Here is a 15,910-nt window from a genome sequence, read left to right on the forward strand (position 1 = left end):
GCTAGAGTGGCCTCGCCCAACTTCCGGAGGAAGCGGAAACCGCGCCGGAAGTGGCGGGGCGGGTCAAAGGAGACGCGGGTTCCTCCGCTTCGGCTCATGGCGGGGCTGGCTTTAGCAGCCGGCCGCATGATGTGGCCTCCCGGGGTCCAGCTTTGGCAGAGCAGATGTGGGCTTTGGGGTCTGGCAGCGAGGCCCGGGAGACTCTGGATGAGCCAGTGCCGCCCGCGGCTGGGAGAGGGGCGGCGAGCCTCCGCGCGGCCCGGTGGTACCCTGGGAAGCAGGCCCTTCGGCACCCGCCTGCCGCCGCCCCCGACCTCCCCGGGGCGGGAGCCGGGGGACCGCAGGGACCCGACACGTCCCTCCAAGCCCGGGGTGAGTGTTTCCCCGGGGTGAGTGTTTCCCCGGGGCGCCCTGGTCACGCAGTCCGGTTGGCATATCCTTCCCATTTTGTCTTCAAACGCGAGAACTCCTGGCCTGCCTACCTGGGTCGTGGTGGGCCAGATGGGATCCACGAGACAGGAGATGAGGTTTATTTTTTATAAATCTCATATCAAAAAGATCAGACCCAGACTTTAACTGGTGGGGGCGGGGGGAATCAGTCCAGCTCCCGCCACACCTACTCTTGGGTGTTAAGAACTGAGACATTGGAGGGGTTTTACAAACTTGCCTTCTCTTTTGAAATAGTAAAAAGATAATTAAAAAAAAAAAACCACCTCTGGGAAACATTCCCGAATGACGGAAAGACAGAAGGAATGAAAGGCATATCTGACAAAAGGAGGTCCTGAAGGTTAAGGTATCTTAGGTTGAGCCTGACTGGGCTCGCCTCCCCCTAAAAAAAACCTTTGTCCTAAGCACTAGGGGTTGCTAGATATGACCTTGTGTATTTTCTCTGCTCAAAAACTTAAAACAACTACAGTCAGGGATAGCAATTTCGAGTCTTGAATTCCCATATCCTGCATCAAGCGAGGAAATGTTTCTATTTCTTCTGACTCCGATCCTCTTCATTAAAATCCTTGCCACACCTTTCACCTTCTGAGACTCTCCTTTCTATGAGACACCCCGAAATGCTTTTCACGAATGAGTAGCTCTCAAAGGGCTTGTGATTTTTTGCTTGGAAACTGGGACTTGAAGGAACTTCTCATCCGTCCCTGGAATCAGGTCCATGTTTCCGGGTTTGCTTTCTCTCCCAATCCTCAAGGAAGCTTTAGAACCTACTGCTTCTCCACATGGATTAGATAAGTAGGTTTGGATGTTAACTTGTGCCAGGTTTTCTGTTCTTGTTTTCTTAAGGGTCCCTGCCTTAACTTTACTATGATTAAAGAGTCATTACTTAGAATTTCCGTCATTTGAATCTCCCATGTATACCTTGAAATTGAAACAAAAAGTAGATAGTAGTTGCAGGTTGTTTGCCTTTTTCTTGTCTGTTCTCTGGTTCTAGTACTCCTACAAAAGAATTTAGAGCCATTACTGTAGTGATAGGTAATTGAGTTCTCTGAGCTAGGATAAGGTTAATGAGCTAGGTCTTACCTGCCTTAGGACTTGAAAATGCAGTGAAGTAAAACTTATGCAATTTGTAAGAAGCCTCACTTTTAGGTCAGGCAGTGGCATAAGGCTGCCATCCCAGCTACTTGGGAGACTTTTCAGTCTCCCAAGCTACCTAGAGCAAAAAATTATGGAGACCCTAATCTTAGCAAACGGTCCATGATAAGCATCTGTCATCCCAGCTAAGTGGAGATGCCATAGGTGTGAGGATAGCTTAGATGAGACCAAGGAAAAAACCACCAGGCTACCTGAAAAATAGAATTGAAAAAGATCTGGGGGCAGGGTTTAAGTGTTTGACAGGGTTCAAGTGTTTGAGACTCCATCTTGCAAGTTAGAAGTCCTACCTTCAACTCTCCCCCTCCCCCCCCCCCCAGTAAAACAATCATGGGAGGGGGGAGCCCACTTCTAGACATACTTCCTATTACATTGGCTATTCTGGGCATTGACCACATTTTATGGCTTATTTATATACCTGATATCAACACATGCTGGTAATAATTGTTTTTTGTTTTTTATTTTGGTCTGTCCTGGGGCTTGAAATCTGTGCCTAGGCGCTGTCTCTGAGCTCTTCAGCTCAAGGCAAGCACTCTACCACCACATGAGCCACAGCGCCACTTCTGGTTTTCTGGTGTTTCATTGGAGATAAGAGTCTCACAGACTTTCCTGCCCAGACTGGTTTTGAACCGTGATTCTTAGATCTCAGCCTCCTGAGAAGCTAGGATTACATGTGTGAATCATTGGTGCCCAGTAATTATTTTTTAAATCGTCATTGTAGTTAGGTTCACACATAGTGACAGTCATAATACTTGCCTTTCTTTTGGTTGATTTTCTGAAGGAACAGAAACTAATGTGGGGAAATTTCCTCTGGAAATGAGTGTCTTTGTAACTGTCTGTAGAGCTCAGATAGAACCATATCCGCTGTCAGCATTTTCTTATTTAGCAATAAACAGAAGCATTTTTCATATTTAACAAGATCATGGCCTGTGTACCTGTATATTAAAAATTCCTGCAATATTTAGCATGGTTAAATGTTTATTTCTAATATTTTATTTTTGAAATCTCTGCCCCAGTAGCCTGTTTCTTGGAAGTCTTTAGCATTCACTTTTGCTGTTGGAGGAGCATTATTGGCTGGAATGAAGTACTTCAAAAAAGAAAAGACAGAGAGTAAGTGCATATGTGGTTACATCTGGTACATATCTTGCTAGATCTGAATAAAATATTTCCTGACTATAGACTGACATCTTTTTTTCTTTGTATAAGATTTTTTAAAAATTTGCAGAGATGACATAGAAGATTGTCAGTATCTTTTACCCAGTTTCCCTTACATTAACATTTTATATAATCATTTCATATATATCAAATTTTAACCACATGGGAGACTGAAATTAATGTTATTTGAAGAAAAATGGGTGAAACGGAGTTATCATGTGAAGCAAAGTAAGCCAAGACTGGGAAAGATAAATAGCTAGTGATTTCCCTAATAAGTAGAATTGAGGGGAATTGTTAAGATGTGGAAAAGGACAAGGGGGAAGGAGAGAAGATAAGACTGGGTAATGGAAAGGGTGAATATACAAATATGAAAATCTCACAGTGAAACCTATTACTTTTCACAGTCAGTATATGCTAATAAAATGGATAAAAGGGTATCTGTGTAGCTGTGGATACATAATTAGAAACTGAGTAGGGAGAAGCACAAAACTATCTACTAAAAACTAAAGGTTTTTTTTTTTCAATTTCACATGTTCCATTGACACTTTACTTTTCCTAGATCTAGATATATACTTAAATTTTGTTAAGCTGTAAGTCTTTAAAGACATGAACAGATTTGAATGTGGCAGTATGAGGTCCAGAGAATGCAAAGATTAATAAAATTTAGCCCAGTCCTAGAGGTGCAGGTGACAGGGAACAGACAAATACAGAGTTTTTCTACATAAGTTTCTGCCAGTCCAGTGGGAAAATCTCAGGTTAGTACCAAGGGACAGCCTCTCTCCCCTTGGGATTTGTGAAGACTGCCTGAATCGTGGATCTTAGTGTAAGTAGATCCTATAAACCTGAATGACAGAGGGCCAGCATACTGATCTGATGTAGCATCCTGAAACATTGTAGTGACTATTCAAAAGTTTTTAAGATTTGGTTTAGAAGTTTCCAGTAAATCTTAAACATACTATTTTAAATCTGATACTGTTCTTAGATAAAGGAAAATATATGCATCTGGGTGTGAGAATTCATAGGACAATATGAGTTGTATATAAATATAGTATAGGTAGATGACTCTTGAATAACAGTTGTATAACAATTATAATTTTATTGGTATAATGTTACACTTACTGAATTCTTTTAGTTGCATAAGAAAGTAGATTTTCAGAAGTTGAAAAGTTAGGAAATGCACTAGCTTCTGACAGTTCTAAAATAAGCAACTTCTTTGAATTTTACCTATATTAATATTTGTTTTAGATAGAAAATACAGAGCTGGGAAGGTGGCTCAGTGGTAGAGCGCTTGCCTTATGTGCATGAGACCCTGGGTTCGATTCCTCAGCACCACATAAGCAGAAAAAAAAGCCTGAAGTAGTGCTGTGGCTCAAGTGGTAGTACGCTAGCCTTGAGCTGAAGAGCTGAGGGACAGCGCCCAGGCCCACGACCGGACCCCATCCCCCCCCCCAAAAAAAAAAAAATTTACAGCGAAACAATCTTAAAAGTGTTCTAAATTACTTGAATATTTGCTGACATGATCCTTCATCATCTCCAAATGCTTTATATTGTATGTTTCCTACAAGCACAGATATATCTATCAGAATCAGACTACTCACTTGATTCTTTAGCAATGGAGGCCAGTTCATAGCCACACATTCCTAGTTGACTCTGGTCTCCTCAATTCAGTTTGTACCTATCTCTCAAGCTTTACAGGAATTTCATGATCTTGCCATGGCTTTTATGACCTTGACATCTTTGAAGATTACAGGCTAGTTATTTCATAAAGTGTCCCCTAGTTAGGGTTTGTCTGATGTTTCCTGGTGCAACATTTTGGCAGGAATATCACAGAAAGAATGCTGCAGCCCATTATTGCATAGAGTCAGGTGCCTCTTGGGTTCATCTTGTCCCATTACTGATAATGTGGTCATTTGAGTATGATGTCTATTAGGCTTCTTGAAAAGTTATGATTACAAGTATGTATTTAGTTTTGTATATTTGCATGTCCTATTTCCCATCAGTCTCTGAATTTATTTCAGTATGGACTCATAGCTTTTTTTATATATTCCATGAGTTATGATCCATTATTTTCTTTATGTTGATACTCAGAGAACCCATCTTAGTTAGTGAGAGACTCTTCAGGCAGACTTCTTTGTCTCCAATATTATTTGAATTTTTCCTTCCTTCTGCCTAAAAAGATAGACATCTCCAGTCCCAGTCCCTTAAGAGGTGGAGATCTGGCAAATCATGGTTCTTTGGCCAGCCCAGGCAAAGCTGAGACTTTACCTAAAAAATAACTAAAGTAGAAAGCTGAGGGTATGTCCAAAATGGTAGAGTACTTACCTAGAAAATGCAAGGCCCTGTATTCAGACCCCATATTACTGAAAAACAAGCTCATCTTACACTTTCTCCAAAGATCTCTGTTTCCTTTATTTCATCAATACCCTGTACATAGCTAAGGCCAATCACTACTGCCACTTCCCCTGCCTCCTCAATATGTCAGGCTCAGGGTCCCCTGCCTACTCAAGCATCTGCTGTAGGCCACTGTGACTCCTTCCTACCCCACAGCAGCCTTACATTGTAATGGTTTACGACTGAACTGCTTTTAAAGAGGAAAGTATTTTTACCATTTCATAGTACTTACTCAGTAGCGTAGCATTTTGTTTTATTTATGCTTGGTTTTGGAAAAGATTCTTGTTAGCTTCCTGAAAACTAGGAGTATTTCTATATTTTATTTCCCCTTCCTCCAGTTTTAGTATAGTGCTACCATATGCCAATATTTGATTAGCTCTGGCCAGAATGACTGTGTTTGTATATGTGTCTCTTTTAAGAGCTGGAGAAGGAACGGCAGCGAAGCATTGGAAAGCCTTTACTTGGGGGACCATTTTCCCTCACAACTCATGCTGGAGAGCCCAAAACTGACAAGGATTACCTGGGTCAGTGGGTACTGATTTATTTTGGTTTCACTCATTGCCCTGATATCTGTCCAGAAGAACTAGAAAAAATGATTCAAGTTGTGGATGAAATAGGTAAGAAAAGCATCACTACTCTACACTGTTGATGCTTACTTTATGTCATGTGGTTTTTCACATTCTGGTATTAGGTTGCAGGGGACCGTTGTAAGTTGTTAGTCTGAAAGAACATGAATCTCAGTGTTCAGCTTGTTGCGTTGCTTTCTCTGGCCTTACTCCCTACCCTCTGGTGGAGAAGCTTGCTCTGATGGCTTAGTCACTTCAAAGAGTCAGTATGGCCTGGGCCTTCCTGTATTGCAGACTACCTATTGCCTTTTCCCCAGTGCCTGATGGTTACATTTAGATATTGGGAATGATCCGTAGTCTTTAATTAGTGCCATTTAGAATAATTGTTTGCAGAATTGTTTGAGGGTATTCTCTCCTTATGAAGAGTATTATCTTGCCCTTGAAATAGGATAAGGAAGAAAGTATAAACATAGCATATATTATAGATACCAGTACTTATATGCCAGCCTGGTATTAGATTGGATTGGATTGGTTCTAGCATAGACAGCATGTGGCACTGCTCCTCTATCCCCTTCTCCATTCTCTCAGCTTAGATCTCATGGACCCTGTGTCACCCTGATGCTTTGCTATAGCACTTGCTGCACTCCCCTGTCATTGCTGGTTTGCTTTGTCTTTTCCCTTCCAGTATTACCATGTACTGATGGGGACTTTCTTTCAGATAGTATTCCAACTCTGCCAAATTTAACTCCACTTTTCATCACCATTGACCCAGAAAGGGATACAAAAGAAGCTATCGCAGATTATGTGAAAGGTAGGTTTTATTAATGATACTTTATATCCTATTTAGTTTTTGCAGCTTTTTAGGGGGAAGTGTTGTTGTTGTTGTTGTTGTTGTTGTTGTTGTTGTTGTTGTTTTGTAACAGGGCCTTACCCTGTATCCCAGTCTGGCTGACCTGGAACTTGCTGAATAGTTTAGGCTGGCCTTGAACTCATGATCCTTCTGTACCATTCCTTGCAGCTTTAAAGATAACAAATCATTTCAACCTTGCAGAACCTTGTGAAATCAACAGAACAAATGGACCCAGCTGCATAATTTATGTCTATAATTTGCAAGTTTGTCAGAAATATTGGAAATAGTAGTTTTTTCTAAAGCATTACAAACCAGCTATTTATAAGTGACCTAATACACAGTCTGTAATTTGCATGTTATTTAACCAATTGTTTTTTGTCACATTAAATCATAATAGCTCTAAATGAAGAGACCTCTGAGTAGCTATACTTAAATGCCAACCTTTATGTTAATATTCTTCAACAGCAAATAAACACTACTAGTTGCATCTTGAGTGCTTAAAATTTTTAAGTTAGTATGTAAGAAAATATTGCCATTTTGCAATTTGGTAAATAAAACAATATTGGATGTGCACTAACCCAGTCTTTCTTCACCTGTGATTACTTCCTCAAAGACTGAAAAGCAAAGACAAACCCCTTCTTTTTCTTTGCTTCAGTCATTTTCTAGTTTAGAATGAGTTAAAGAACAAAAATTGGGTTGTGTACATTTGGAAAAAGATGCTACTATTGAATGTTGGGTTGTCATTTTAGTTACCAGATAAATCCAGTTGTTTTAAGTGACTTCCACCTATGTAAATTCCAGAATTAGTACATACATGATATATCAATGATTTACCTTTAGTCCTAGTTGCTTACCCTAGTCCTTAGTTTATTAACAATTGCTGATTTGAAAGGATGAATATTTATTATTCAGCTTTTGTCACACAAGTAGAACATGATACCTGTATTAAGATTGTGGAGATTGTGTACTAAGAAAAAGATGCAGATACTTTGCTGTGCTATATTAATTGTGAATCAGAATTTTCTTCTCATATAAGTTCATTGTATCTTAACTAAGGCTTGCTCGGGACCTAGGTGCTGTTCCTTAGTGTTTTTCACTCAAGCCTGGTGCTCTACCACTTCTGGCTTTTTTTGCTAGTTATCAGGAGATAAGAATCTCACAGACTTTTCTTACCCCAGATGGCTTCAAACTGTGATCTTTAGATCTCAGGCTTTCGAGTAGCTAGGATTACAGGTGTGAACCACCAGTGGATGGCCTACGATATGTATTTTAAAACTAATTATAAAGGTTAGTTAAGTAACAATAATGAATTCAGTACAGATACTTGGTAGATACCATAAAAAAATGAGACATACATTATTGAGGGGAATTGTTATTTTTTTCTATATGAATTTTTTTTTGAATCAAGTGTTTGGGGATTCAGGAAAGAAGTAAAAGTATGGCTGCTTTATTACTTTTTAAGTAGAGGTGTTATTTTGTTTGCTTATTTCTCATTTTTTGCTTTTGTTTTTATTTTTTATTTTTTTATTGCTATTATAAAAGTGATGTTCAAGGGATTATAAGTGCATAAGTCAGGGAAAGATTACATTTGTTTTTGGACAGTGTCACCTCTTCCCTTACTCTCCCTAGTTTTTCCCTCTTATCCCTATCTATAAGTTGTATATAGTTCATTTTCAACGTAGTGTTTAGTAAGTACTGTTTTCTTTTTTTAATTTAGAGTTTTCTCCCAAGCTTGTTGGCTTGACTGGCACCAAAAAGGAGATTGATCAAGTGGCCAAAGCATACAGAGTGTATTATAGCCCTGGACCCAAGGATGAAGACGAGGACTACATAGTAAGTACACACTCCATTTGTAATTTGTGGCTGGCTCCTAGATCCGAAATACTCACACAGCTTCCAAGATGAAAGGAAACCTGAGATTACTGCAAATTCTTGAAGAGCACATTATGTTCCCCCATGGGCTATGCCTAAATTAAAAGTAATCTTGATCCTTCTGCCCTAATTAAGCCCACACAGTAATCATGCCTCCCAGGTCTGGTGCCTCGTAGCATTGAGAAACTTGAATGATGAGAAAAAAGGATAAGAGAAAAATCTTCCTTCAGGAAGAATTCTTAAGGAAATCCTTTAGGAAAGTGGACAGACCCTCGTGCAGCTTCTTTGCTGTACCAGCCAAGAGAGGAAACCATGGAAAAAGGCTTTCTCAAGCTTCTTTACCTGTTCACACATGCTAGAGTTCTACCACTTGATCCACAGCTCTACTCTGGCTTTTTGCTGGCTAATTGGAGACTTTTCTCCCCAGACTGGGCTTGGACTGCGGTCCACCAGGTCTCAGATTTCTGAATAGCTAGGGTTATAGGCATTGGCACTTCGTTCTTCTGTATTTCTAGGCAGAGTTAATATAACTAGTTTTTTTGGGGGGGGAGGGGGTTGTTGTTATTTTTCTGGTCATGGGGCCTGAACTCTGCCCTTGGGCGCTGTCCTTCAGCTCTTCAGCTCAAGGCTAGCACTCTACCACTTGAGCCACAGCGTCACGTCTGGCTTTTTCTGTTTATGTGGTGCTGAGGAATCAAACCCAGGGCCTCATGCATGCAAGGCGAGCACTCTACCACTGAGCCACCTTCCCAGCCCCTGTAACTAGTTTTGATCTTAACTGACCAACTGGAGTCAGGATGGTCTGACTTCAAGCCTTAAATGAATTTTCCTAAATGGTGTACACAAATTAATACCCCTTAGTCTGTTGTTTTTATAGCTCCTAACTCTGTCAGTAAGATATTTTTCAGTAAGAAATTTTACAGATAAAACTGAGCAAATTAAAGACATTCTATGTGTTAGGAGAGTTTTACTGAAACTAAAGCACTGCTCACCAGTGAATGAGATTTGGATCCAGCTGCTGTCATGTCTGATTGTTCTATCAACTATCCCTTGACAATTCTGTAGTCACTGCTGGGTAGTCTCAATGTAGCAAGAACTCGCACTTTTCATGTTGTCTGTCTCTTGTCAGCATGGACAGTTAGGTGCCAGCAAGGTTATAGACAAACCAAACAGCTTTAGTACCTGACATTTAGGCAATTCAGGCCATAATTTTTAATTTTTTAATCTTAAAATTCTAAATGCAAAAGGTAAATCTTATGGATACTTCTTTGACCCTCTTGAGTACATCTTAAACCCTATCTGTGTTGATATATAATAATCAATGAGTTCATTGCTGCACATTTGCTAAGAGAACCAATAGGGGGAGACACTCTTGGTGTCTTAGGTTTTCATTAATTGTGGGAGACCACAAATTTTCATGTGCAGAATGGTATGGAAAACATCTAAGATTTAAGGGCCTTCAAGGAATGGTGTGTTCCCTTAAAGACGAATGTTGAGTCATAATGGAATGACATTTTCATAGTATCAGACAACAGCAACAAAACATAAACTAGCTTTTGTATGGAATCTTTAGTGTGATAACATGAGCTGGGCATGCCATATATTTGAGATTCCTTAAAAAAAACCTGTGCACTCTTATACATATCAGATCCAATATAAGTATTAAGATGCTTTTCAAAAGAGAACACAAATAAATGGCTTTCAAAGCTAGGAGAAAATTCTCAGTTTCATAATAAATGTGACTGAGTGAGATGCTAATTTTTATCAATTAGTTAGTTGAAAAATCTATTGTAAAATATATTGTCAAAATTGCATCAGCAGGAAATGCACTATGGAAGCAGGTCAGAAACCACTGGCACTTCCCATGCGTTGTTAACAGAGGGCAGTCTGTCAGCTGGCTTTGGTCTAAAGATTCCACTTTTGGAAATCCCTCCTACAGATGGACCCTGAAGCATTATTAGTAAAGAGAAGGGACTGAAAGCCAAGCAGACATTTTGTAAAAGCTACCTGTGTCTATGCTGATACACACCAATGATCGATGTATTTTTTAACAAAATTCAAGTAAGATACTCTGTTACTTAGTGGAGATCTGTAGATAGCTTACTTAGAAGAGTAGTAAATACAGAGTATCTCTGAGGAGTTCACAAGAAACTGGCAGCCCAGATACCCTTAAGTGTAGTATGCATGTTAACCTTTTTAGACAAGAAACATGTATGCTAAAACACTTGATTTGCTTTTCTCCAGTGGGAGTAGGGAAAGATGGAAACAGGGTGGTGAGAAAAGTCTTTGAATTAGATAAGTTAGATACATGCTAGGTTTGCTGTGTCGTTATGTAACCTTCAGAAAGTTGTGTTTGGATAGGGCTGAGATGATATGTGACAGGACTTTTCAGTAATTGCAAGTTTCATTCCAGATGAGAAACTACTAGAACTTTAAAGAATTCTATATGATATGATAAGAATTCTGTACATCCATTGGCTATAGCCATAGCCCAAATATGTGACCACTGAAAAGTTTGATAGAGATAGAACTTTTTATTGGATACTAGAAAAAAAATTATATTGAGACTACTCTGAAAAAGAGTCCAACACTCTACAATTCTGTTTCTTAAGAGAGAAAGAAAAAGGAAGGGAGAAGTGGAGGCAAGAGATGTGAGCAGCAAAATATGGCTTGGAGGAGAACCGGAGAATTAATTCTGATTCCTCTGTCAAATTGTGGAGAAACATCCATCCCTTTTCTGCTCCCTGCAGTAAATTCTCCACAATACATGAAGTCACCAGCTGTCTGAGCTCTCAGCAGCATTCTTTCCTTATGGGACAGACAAGTAGTTCTTTCCATCTGCTATCTACACACGCACACGCACACACGCGCGCGCGTGTGTGTGTGTATGAATGATGTAACCTCACAGACATGTAATGTGTGTTGGGCATATTTGGGGGAGTGTCTCCAGTTTGGTATGTGTGATCACATTCCTGCCTTTCTTCCTGTCTTCCCAAATAGCAATTGAGCCTGCAAGAGATGCCAAGGGCTTAAAATGCTAAATCTTGTCTCTTAAAGCTAGGTGTTTTTTTGGAAGTAGCTAACTAAAAAGATTAATGACTAAACTTAAGTTGGAGCTGGGAACACTTTAAGATCTTGGTCAGGGGAATAGATGAATTGATAAATTGAAGAGAATTCAAAGTATGGCATTCCTGGCCACTGAGGAGTTTCCAGTGTGCTTCCAGTAGGATTGGTTGTCAGTGCAACATATAAAAATTAATTAAAGGACAAAAACACATCTTCCAGTTTTCGTTTGAACTACTAATGTAGGCATTAAATATTGTATTAAGATTTGTAGATTACATAATTAAAACTATTAATTTCCTGGCTTCTCATAAAACATCATGTGCTCAATTTAGATAGTAATGAATGAGAACCAGTTCTTTCTAAAAACATATAAGCTTACCTGAGAACTTACTATGGAAATTAATTTTTTTCAACACTTTCGATTTCAGTTGGCATCTCTATAATGTAGAAAAGGGCTCAGATGTGACAGTTTCCCTCAAAAATCTAAAGTATTTCCAAACCAGCCTTATCAAGCATTGAACACATTATGAAAGCCTGTAGCAACCATTAAGGGGGCTGTTCTCTCAGCAGCTCTGTGGGTGAGTATATTTAAGGATTGAACCAAACAAACCAAGTTGTAACTGACATTTTAAGCAATAGTCATCAGTGCAACATAGAGTTTGGATGTCCATAGGTGTTCATTTCCTGTAATAGACTTAGAAGCCCATTGCATAAATAATAGATGCTACAATGGCTACGCATGAATGTGAAACTTACCCTGTTTATGTATTCATTGGCTCACTTCAATAACCCTTATGTCACATACTCCTCCCTTCTCTTTGCAGGTGGATCATACAATAATAATGTACTTGATTGGACCAGATGGCGAATTTCTAGATTATTTTGGCCAGAACAAGAAAAATGCAGAAATAGCAGGTGCAATTGCTGCACACATGAGGACCCACATGAAAAAGAGATAGCCACAGCCAGGATTCTCTGGCTAAAGAAGACCAAAGCATCGTCTGCTATTAAAGCATATATATCTATATGCAACCTACTGAAAGACCTTCGTACCAGGAGAACATGTCTGTTAGCTGCATGTTTCCCTTGGACTCAATTAGCACTTTTGGAACTGTAATCATTACAGTCCAGCCAAATAGCTACCCTGAGCCAGGAAGACCAGGTTAAATGGAGCCAGTAGAGAAAAGACCACAGAATTAACAGAGAGAAGCATGCTGGTGTATGGCCAAGGAGCAAGGCCCTCACAGGCTGCTTCTCCATTGTCTTGGACTAAAGTCACACAGGTTGTGTGGCTGATCTTTATAGAAGAATATAATTTCCATAGTGCTCTTGCTTTGCTTACCTTCAGTGCTTGATGGCAGGCAGTCAAGATTAGCTATCTGCCATTCAAAGTCAGTCTTTGTACTTAAAAGGAAAAGGTTAGTCTTGTTAATGAATATCATTGTCACATTTCATCTCCCCATCAGTAGATACTGATTTAACTAGTGAAGAGGGGAAAATGTGTTGCTTGTAGATAACTGTTAATTTGATTCCTATAGGAGTCTTTTGGGTTTATTTTAAATAGATAAATGATTTTCAGATTTTTAATTATAGACCAGACAAAAAAGGGTATTGATCATCAGTGTGACAAAGAATGGTTTTTCTGCATATAACATTGCACTGCATATAAAATGAAGGTGTGTTCAGTTTTGCTGGGTGTAGAGCAAGCCTGTCATCAGAGCTGAGGCTGAGATCTGCAGACTGTGTAGGGTAGGTTGGTGCTTGTGAAAATGCAGAGTCTCTGACCAGAGCTGGCCTCAACAAGCTTGGAGAAGGGTGCAGAGTCCTAATAGACAGGCCTAGAAACATCATTTCATGGCAGAATAATCACTTGGTATGTCAGCTGTTCAAGAAAATGACCGTTGAGTGGTGTAGTGAATCTTGGCTTTTACATTTTTCTTGCCTAGTGACTTGACTGTCACTAGGGCCAAGTTCTCTGAATGTCTTTTAATAAATCCTAAATTGCCACCTAGGTGGGAAGTAGATCTATTTATTTATTTATTTAAGTTTTAATTATTTTTTTGTCGGTCGTGGGGCTTGAACTCTGGGCCTGGGCGCTGTCCCTCAGCTCTTCAGCTCAAGGCTACCACTCTACCACTCTACAGCGCCACTTCCGGTTTTCTGGTAGTTTATTAGAGATAAGAGTTTCACGGACTTTCCTGCACGGGCTGGCTTTGAACTGTGATCCTCAGATCTCAGCCTCCTGAGTAGCTAGGCTTACATTCATGAGCCACTGGCGCCAGCATAGATTTATTTTTACATGTACATGGTGCAGGCCTATGTTTTGGTTTTTACATTCTCATAAAGTCAGCATTAGCTCCTAAGCTTTACATTTAATTTTTTTTAAAATTTTGGTTTTGCTGGTACTACAGGACCTCATGCTTGTTCAGCTGGTACTCTTGAGCCACACCTCTAGCACTGCTTTTACAAGGTTTTTTTGTTTTTAAAGATGGAGTCTCTTAGACATTTCTGCCCAAGCTGAATTGAACTGTCACCCTCTGGATCTCAGCCTCCAAAGTAGCTAAGATTACAGACATGAGCTATTGGCAACCATCTGTAAGAAATATACTTACATGAGTGAAAGAAAGGTAACTATAGCCATTAAAAACTGAATCATGTCCTTCACACTCCATATGTCCAAGTCCCAGTTACTTCAAAATATGACTATTTTCTGCTTATGTGGTGCTGAGGAATCGAACCTAGGGCCTCATGCATGCAAGGCAAAGAGGTTAAATGAAAATATCATTAGGGTAGACTATCCCTAAGTCTGTTTGACTGCTGTCCTTAAAAGACAGAAAATATCACCATGACTCTCAGGGGTCCAGGAGGAGCCAGCCCTGCTGCCGCCTTGGCTTTGGACTTCGAATGCTTTGCCTGGTATTTTATTCAAAGAGCCCTAGAAAACCCCCATAACAACTCATTCCTTGACGAAACCCCTATAACAACTCATTCCTTGATGAATAACTGCTAGATGTTGTCCACAAATAGTTGGTTTGAAATGATTTAAAGTGAAGAACTTGCTATAAAAGACTAGTCTCCTGTAACAAAAATAATACTGAGGATCTGAAGTGCCAAACATTTTAAAAGGTGGTCTGTTTTAAGCCACCAGACATTTGTGTGGATCACTGCACACAAGCTTGCTCTCAGATTAGCTGTAGTCCTCATTCTCAGCTGTTGCAAGTCCGCTTGTGTAATGATCCAGAAAAGGAGCAGCAGCTTTGGGAGAAACCTTTCCATTTGCTTTTCATTCCAGTGTTAGGTTTAAAGGCTAGAAGCAGAGCAGGGATCTCGGGAATTATCCCCCTCTTTGTGCACGAGGGAACACTCCTAGATAATATTAAGTTGAAAAGCCAGGGTCTGACTTTCTGCTCTGGAGCTGGTCCCTGCTTGGTGCAATGATAATGCAATCTCTGTGGTGACCGGGTGAATCTAACCAGAGCCTTGGCTTCCATGTGGTACCTCTCAGGGAATCAAGGTTTAAGGCTTCCTTTCAACTGAGCCTGACTTCAGGATCTTTTCAGTAGTCTAGGATATTTGGGCCCACCAGTGGAACTAATATTTTAAGAAGTGATGTTTGTTTATTTGAAAATTGTAAGAATCCTGTCAATGCAGTAGGCATGAAAGGACTTGTCCACATGGCTGTCCACAGGGCAGCTGATACAGTGTGTCTAAGAGCTGAGATTTTCTAAATACCGGTACACGCCCATATGAGTTAGAAGGTTAATTATCATTTTAGGAGGCCAATGAAAAGCCTTAAATGAAATTTAAAAGTGTAAATGCACCTACTGAAGAAACTTAAATACCTCTTTTGTTTTTTAAGTATAAAGTTAAAATGAAAGTTTCCACCGTACTCTGTGCTTTGTTTGGTTTATTTTTCTTGACACACATGGGGCTTGAATTCCAGGCCTGGGTGCTGTCCCTGAGCTTTTGTTCAAGGCTGACACTACCACTTTGGGCCACAGCTCCACTTTGGGTTTTTGAGTGGTGGATTGAAGATAAGAATCTCAGGGACTTCCCTGCCTGGGCTAAGCTTCGAACCTTGATCTTCAGATCTCAGCTTCCTAAGCAGATAGGATTACAGGCATGAGCCACCAGCACTCAACTAGTGGTTTCTTTTTTTATTTATAGCACAATGTTTGTATGTGTTTGTGAGTATACAGTTGATTTTTTTAAAAAGTCACGCAAACGTTCTTCATTTATGGATACATTCTCCATTTGGTTTATTCTTTACATAAGTATTATGAGCCACATTGTTCTGATGATACAGCTTTTTGCTCCTGTTACTAATGAGATGCAAGTAATAACCTGTTTAGCCATGTCTTAGGAGCCTGTTAGGTTCTGTTTACCTTTAAAATTCATTTTAGGGTTCTTTCTC

At 39.8% G+C, this 15,910-nt stretch overlaps 1 protein-coding gene across 2 annotated transcripts; it reads left to right on the forward strand.

Annotated features, from left to right (window-relative positions):
• The first annotated feature begins 75 nt into the window (after positions 1–75).
• Positions 76–15,385, forward strand: Sco1 (synthesis of cytochrome C oxidase 1). Of its 2 annotated transcripts, none has more exons than XM_070026957.1 (6): positions 76–372; positions 2,616–2,706; positions 5,562–5,759; positions 6,427–6,519; positions 8,276–8,391; positions 12,321–15,385. In XM_070026957.1, the coding sequence occupies exons 1-6, from the start codon at positions 97–99 to the stop codon at positions 12,453–12,455; spliced, it is 909 nt and encodes a 302-aa protein (XP_069883058.1). In that variant the 5' UTR covers positions 76–96; the 3' UTR covers positions 12,456–15,385. The 2 variants fall into 2 exon arrangements, with proteins under 2 accessions (XP_069883058.1, XP_069883059.1); XM_070026958.1 differs by having other exon boundaries at positions 5,562–5,666.
• The last annotated feature ends 525 nt before the right edge of the window (positions 15,386–15,910 follow it).

The sequence above is a fragment of the Dipodomys merriami genome, unplaced genomic scaffold (genome assembly GCF_024711535.1).
Source record: "Dipodomys merriami isolate MVZ:Mamm:240054 unplaced genomic scaffold, mDipMer1.0.p SCAF_19, whole genome shotgun sequence".
Classification (NCBI taxonomy): domain Eukaryota; kingdom Metazoa; phylum Chordata; class Mammalia; order Rodentia; family Heteromyidae; genus Dipodomys; species Dipodomys merriami.